Raw genomic sequence first — 6619 nt, 5'->3', positions numbered from 1 at the left:
TCCTTGCTATGTTTCTGGGCCTTGATCGTGTAAGTAATATCCTTGCCATCTATGGGAGGGTCTGAGAGCTCTCAGATTGCTTCAAAAATATCTTAATTTGTGTTCCGAAGATGAACGGAGGTCTTACGGGTTTGGAACGACATGAGAGTGAGTAAATAATGACATAATTTTCATTTTTGGGTGAACTATCCCTTTAACATCAGGAGCTGATCAAAAGCAGTGTTGTCACTGTCACCTAAAACTATTAAAAATAATTTTTGTTACTTAAGCTGAAATATAAAAGAAAAACTTAAGAATTAGAAATGTTGCCATAGCAACTAACTGAAATAAAATGTTCGAAGAACTAAAATTACTAAAAATAAAATAAGTGAAATAGAAATATAAAAAATAGCATGTCAAAACACATAAAATTAGTAAAACTAAAATTTAAAACTAAATATTAATAAATAGTCATTGTATATACACAATACTACAATAACACAGATTGTCATTTACACTTTGCATTAAAATGTCTCAAATACATATATAGTTTACAATACAAATGTAATTGTAAATCTGACTGGCTGACTGACAATTCAGCTGCCTAACAAGGCACTTTCGTTCAACAAAAGAAGTGTGAATACAGAGGCCCTGAAGGAATTGGAAACTTCTAATTAATCTCCACTTTCATTTAGCCATGTGGTTATGAATTTGAACTATTTTGACTATGTAAGTACCTGTCGATTTACCGGATCGTAACTATAGCTTTCAGAACTGGCTTCATGCCTGCAGACAGACCTGTTCTACCAGCAGTTTCCCCATCAGGAAACCTCTGCTGCTCTGTTTGTGGTATCTGCACAGAAAGGACGAGTCAAATCAATGCGTATATTCAAAAAAATTGTAATCTGTATATTCAAACTATGTTTGTAATTACATATCCTACTTTTATTTACAGTTTTTATTATTTAGATACTACATTTTTTTTTAGAATTTAATTATTTTGTTTTTGAAGAATTCTGTTATTTTGAAGTTTAAAAAGGGTGCAAAACAAGCACCATAAAAGTATCAAATTGGCCATATTTCTCTCTTTTTGAACTATTCCTTAAAAGTATTTTAAGTGTGTGTGGAAAGAGTTAAACTTTACAGGAATGATGTAATGTACATTTTTCAGCAGTATATCAGAAAACACGAATATCAGCTTGATATGATGATACTGACCGTGTTTTTCAGCCTCTGCTGTAACTGGCAGGCCCTCTTTGTCGAGTCTCTGTTTAAACAAGTTATGCTCCACATCTAGTTGCTGTTCTCCTGCTACATCCATGGCATCAATGCTCAAATCTAAGAAAACAAAATTACAAAAGTGCAAACAACTCAACAACCTGTGTGGCCAGAGAAAATAACCTCAAACAGCTGGATTAAATATCATGATGACACCATCCTCAGTTAGGTAAGTATCAGTTTGCTTTTGCATGATTGCATCAGGTTTTTGGGGTGATATCTCTAACCTTTATATAATGTGTTTTTTTCTGGATTTTTTTGGTCTGTATTCTGTCGCTATCCATTAAAATAAACCTACCATAAAAATTACAGACCCTTCATTTCTTTGTAAGTGGGCAAACTTACAAAATCAGCAGGGGATCAAATACATATTTTCCCTACTGTATGACATGGAAATTTGCTCGAGACACTGCAATCTACATAAGCTATGACCAGACATTTTCAGGTCATTCGAACCCAAAAATATTTCACGGTATAGTGCCTTCTTTCATTTTACAACTCCTTAATCAAGCCCGGTTCAAAAGATCATTTGATATTTTATTTAATTGTTCTCATATGGTTTTATAGTGTATTATGAACAACAGGACTATAACTTTTATCTACAAAGTATGCAAAAGATAAATCAGAACAAAATGTTTACTTACAGGCACAAGGCATATGTGGAAATATAACATCAATGTTGATTCTTAGTTTGTCTCCTCTGGAAGTGTCTACAAATAGTTCAGGATGGACCTAAGAGGTGACATCAAAGCCAGAACTCAAATATATTTCATCAAAGTTTTATGAACAGCTCTAAAAACGTACAATAATACTATTAAGAAAAATAAAATCTACATTCACAGTCACTATAGACAGACCGATGTCATGAGATTGAGTCACAAATATATTATGCAGCACAAGGTTGTATTAAATCATTCACCCACCTCCTTAGTTAGATAATACTGTAGCTCAGAGAAGAACAGAATCAACATGATAAGTCCACTGATGATGGTCACTATAAAGTGAATAAAGAACATGTGAATTAGAAACAACTTCCTAAAGACTGATTTACATGGCATTTAAATCACAGTCACATTAAACATGGCTCTTATCTCATAGTTTTGGATTTAGGCACCCCAGTGACACATTCCATTCAAACTATGTTCATTTTTGTGTCATTTCAATATGTAATTATATGTGCATATTTTACGACTTTATGTTAATTAGCACTGTTCAGCACTGCTTTCTCCCCATGAGCCTGTGTGTATGAATGGCGCTCAGCACTTCTACAGCTCTCGGTGGATATGTATCACTCACCCGTGGCTCCTCCACATGTTTTGATCCTAAAGTCCTCTAGAGTTTTCGGATAAGCGTCAAATTGTTTAAGTTTATTTAACGCATCCATTCTCCCTCTCGTGCGGCGGTAAAGCTAGCCGTCACTTCGATTTCCAGTGACCCATTTCCGGTACACCAAGGAAGTGATGGAGTCCTCTCAGCCAATCAGATTCCACCGCGTAGCTGGAGCGTCCCTGGTATGTTGACCCTCTAGTGGTAGATTTCTGAATATCTGCATTCTAAAAACCATTTTATTGTAGAATTCCTTAAAAACATTATTATTAAAAAGTTTGTATTATACCATAACGTGGATTTTAGGACCTCCTTAATATACTATTTATATATTATCCATTTACATTTGTAATTACAGATTAAAGGCAGGCTCAAGATCTGCATAAAATATAACCAAACAACACGGCTTTCATTTTTTTTATATAGATATTGATAATATGTGCACATTTTGTGTTGTTTAATTGATTTACTTTGTAAGTGTAATCTGATTTTGGAATTTTGTTGTAATGTTATTAATTTACCCAAAATTAATTATGGACTGAACCTTAAACATGGTTGTATGAATATAAACTAATTAGGATTTATTTTTATATCCACAAACCATATATATATATGTGTGTTATTATAAATAATTATATAAATGTGTTTTACTGCCTTCACTTTTTACTTCATTCTCACCTGTGAACGTGGATATACTAAGTTATAAATTATTTTGTCTTGTACCTCCTTCATTTAATCAGTTTCTACGGTTACATTGTCAAATTTAAAAATATTTTTTACACTGTTGTTTTAACAGTTCAGCCATTATTTACAATTATCTTGTGAGATCTGGCTAAACATTTACCCAATGTTCTCTTGATAAATATTAGTGACTAAAATAGCCAATTAACTCTGCAGTTATGAAGATCAATGTGATGCCTGTGCATGTTTATCTAGAGAAAGTTACAAAAACATGTAAAATACACAGCACAGTTATGAAGGAATGGCTATTGAAAAATTAGTATTCTGCTTTATGGTGCCTCACAACCTTCAGGAAATCCCAGAAAACAGCTATTGTAGTTGATTTACTACATTTTGTCTAAACTAACGGCATCTGTTCTCATAAAACTCCAAAGTTGGGATGTTACAAACATCACCATACATCTGATGATACTGTCATTTTTGGCTTTAAGTTTGTTTAGGTTGCTTAGGATAAAAATCAACAACTGAACAAATAAATCTAAATGAACAAACAGAAAGAATCAGGCCACAAACTGCCAGATTTGTTATAAGAGGTCATTAAGGTATACCGCTTTTATTAAATATTTACACAACAAAGTGTAGAGAACCTACTGCAAGGACAGATCTCACAAAGCACAAGAAGGTTGCAAATGTATTTTTGATTTTCGCCTCTGAACGCGCCTTACAAACAACCACAAATAATTCATTGAGACAGTATTTATTTTACAGTAAAACATCACAAAGGTTGTCTCCGGACCCACTCCCCAAGTCATTTAGGAGCAAGGACACCTATATGAAAGGATGTCCAGCGGTTAGTGATGATGGCAACCTTATCTTGAAGCATTGTGCATTCTGAAAAAGATCGGACAATCGTGAATATGGGTTTTAAGTTGTGTCAAGGCCAGGTGAAGGCAGCAGTTTGGCTTTATTTGGGAGGCCTGTAGGCGATCTTTCTGCTCTTCATCACAGACCACCTGTGCCTCTTAAGGTAGTAGACCAGGGGAACAAGTATGGAGGCGCCCATCAAAATCTGCAGAGAGAATCAGAGAAAAACAATAAGCACTATTTTTTTTTTTTTTGTGATGGTGCTTTAATGAGAGATGCAACATCTCTACATGCATGTTTTGCTCTTCTGTTGTGGGCATTTAGTATTGCAATTCCATAAAGGGCACTACATAAATCTAATTTCCACCAACATCTGAAAAAAAAATAAAAAATTAACTGGTAGAGATGAAAAAGAAAAATACAAACCTTCAGTCCCATACATTTACGTTGGTCATGTTCTGGCTCAGCCGCCCACCTCAGGAAAGTACAGACATCTTTAGCAACCTGGCTCATGGTGGCAGGGGTTCCTATGGAGGAGAAGCGAGTTATTAACAAACGTATAGGATGATTTACGAAACAAAAGTCATTTACAGCCTTGGCAGAATTGAATTATAATCAAAGCTCAGAAAGCATGAAACATAACCCATGAGTAAAATATTAATTCATTAATGAGAATGCCAACAACAGGCTGACAAATATTGTTATTATATTCCCTCCTTTCCACCAAAATGAACTAAAAATCTAAATAAATGCACAATATTTCGAAAGGCAAAAAATAAAAGAAATGAATTAGGTTTAATAACAAACATATTAATAAGATCGATCTGTTGACAGTCCTAGAATAAATATGAATGTGTGAATAAAAAGGGTAATGATGAAAGAAAATATTACAAACTCACCATCATCATACTCGAGCACCTCATTGTAGATGGGTGGTGCCATACCAACGGCCTGGCCAGGGAAATAAGGGTTGTAATAAAGGCCCTCCTTCATAGACACACCAGCTGGAGGGTCACAGTAACCAGTCAGGAGAGAAAACACATAATCTTCCCCTCCATGCCTGAGCGAGAGAGAGAGAGAAAGAGTTTATAACTATAAGATCATGATAAAGAGGCTTTAGTGATGCTTGTGGCAATTTAGATGTCAGAAATGTGTGACTTTTTTTTTTAAGTGTAAAATAATGACTTTCACACCTGATCAAAAGTAATTAATTACCTGGCACTGACAATATAGCTGAGGTCAGGGGGCAGAGCGCCATTGTTAGCAGCACGGGCCGCCTCAGGGTTTGAGTAGGGTTTGGGGAAGTAATCTGAGAGTTTTCCCGGTCGGGTGAACATCTCTCCAGTGTCATCAGGACCATCCACAACTTCAATCTGGATAAGAGAATATTAACATTACAGACAAAGCACACAGTACAGATGTTGAAGTTGACCACCCCATTAACAAATCCCTGTGACCCTACGCTGGCAGAGCGCCATTGTTAGCAGCACGGGCCGCCTCAGGGTTTGAGTAGGGTTTGGGGAAGTAATCTGAGAGTTTTCCCGGTCGGGTGAACATCTCTCCAGTGTCATCAGGACCATCCACAACTTCAATCTGGATAAAAGAATATTAACATTACAGACAACGCACACAGTACAGATGTTGAAGTTGACCACCCCATTAACAAATCCCTCTGACCCTACGCTATTTCATCTTCCAAGAGAAAATGTTAGTGGTGCTTGCTTCTCTGTGTAAAATCTGCCACCACAACTGCCAGGGTGTGACAATTGAGCAATGAGACAATTATTTTGTAGTTGTGTTTGGGTAAACATCTTAAGAAAACTGACCTCTTCAGCCAGGGTCTTGACCTCTGCCTCTGTGTGTGACACTCCCACCAAGTTACGGAAAGCCAAATACTCCATACTGTGACAGGCCGAGCACACCTGCTTATATACCTGATACCCACGACGAATACTGAAAAACAAAGCCATGGTTAACTCTGAATATTTTGATACCTCTGTAATTTGATATGCTGGTCATTTATATGTACACTTCTTCCTATAGGTTGTCAATAAGAACAAATATGTATTGTACTGCAAGGAATATCCTGAAAATGAATATTCTGTTGTGAATATGCAATGTATAATAATTATATCAGAATATAAGGGAGAGTGAGGGAAACTATCACTTTTACTCCAGTAGGAGAGAAATGAGATAATACTAACATGTCTAACTACTATTAGGGCTGTCAAAATGGTTGAAAAACTGAATTCGAATTTTGTATTATCAATATTCGAATTATATTAGAATTTAAAAGGCATAATTTCAGTTAGGGGGATTAAAAGCTTTTGGCTTCTCTCCTAAGGCCACAAGAGGGCGCATCGAGCAAAATATTACTAATGCATGTTTCTTCGAAGCAATAAAATGTGACCCTGGAGCACAAAACCAGTCTTAAGTCGCTGGGGTATATTTGTAGCAATAGCCAAAAATACATTGTATGGGTCAAAATTAT

At 35.8% G+C, this 6619-nt stretch overlaps 2 protein-coding genes across 3 annotated transcripts in view; both read right to left on the bottom strand.

Annotated features, from left to right (window-relative positions):
- The window catches only part of LOC107729749 (endoplasmic reticulum-Golgi intermediate compartment protein 3-like), a 13483-nt gene extending 10721 nt beyond the window's left edge, over positions 1–2762 (bottom strand). For both annotated transcript variants that reach the window (XM_016540426.1, XM_016540427.1), the window contains exons 1-4: positions 2554–2762; positions 2181–2251; positions 1902–1989; positions 1198–1317 (exon numbers count right to left, since the gene is read on the bottom strand). In XM_016540426.1, coding sequence (XP_016395912.1) covers positions 1198–1317; positions 1902–1989; positions 2181–2251; positions 2554–2641 — 367 coding nt within the window. In that variant the 5' untranslated portion in view covers positions 2642–2762. The remainder of the gene's footprint in view (positions 1–1197; positions 1318–1901; positions 1990–2180; positions 2252–2553) is intronic.
- A 1080-nt stretch (positions 2763–3842) lies between these two features.
- Positions 3843–6619, bottom strand: part of LOC107729751 (cytochrome c1, heme protein, mitochondrial-like) — a 9644-nt gene continuing 6867 nt past the window's right edge. The window contains exons 3-7 of the mRNA XM_016540429.1: positions 5955–6081; positions 5344–5501; positions 5028–5188; positions 4555–4655; positions 3843–4333 (exon numbers count right to left, since the gene is read on the bottom strand). Of these exons, the coding sequence (XP_016395915.1) occupies positions 4229–4333; positions 4555–4655; positions 5028–5188; positions 5344–5501; positions 5955–6081 (652 nt within the window). The 3' untranslated portion in view covers positions 3843–4228. The remainder of the gene's footprint in view (positions 4334–4554; positions 4656–5027; positions 5189–5343; positions 5502–5954; positions 6082–6619) is intronic.

The sequence above is a fragment of the Sinocyclocheilus rhinocerous genome, unplaced genomic scaffold (genome assembly GCF_001515625.1).
Source record: "Sinocyclocheilus rhinocerous isolate Xijiao unplaced genomic scaffold, SAMN03320098_v1.1 scaffold218, whole genome shotgun sequence".
Lineage (NCBI taxonomy): Eukaryota > Metazoa > Chordata > Actinopteri > Cypriniformes > Cyprinidae > Sinocyclocheilus > Sinocyclocheilus rhinocerous.
The sequence above is the reverse complement of the archived record's forward strand: the minus strand, read 5'-3'. Positions and strand labels throughout refer to the sequence as shown.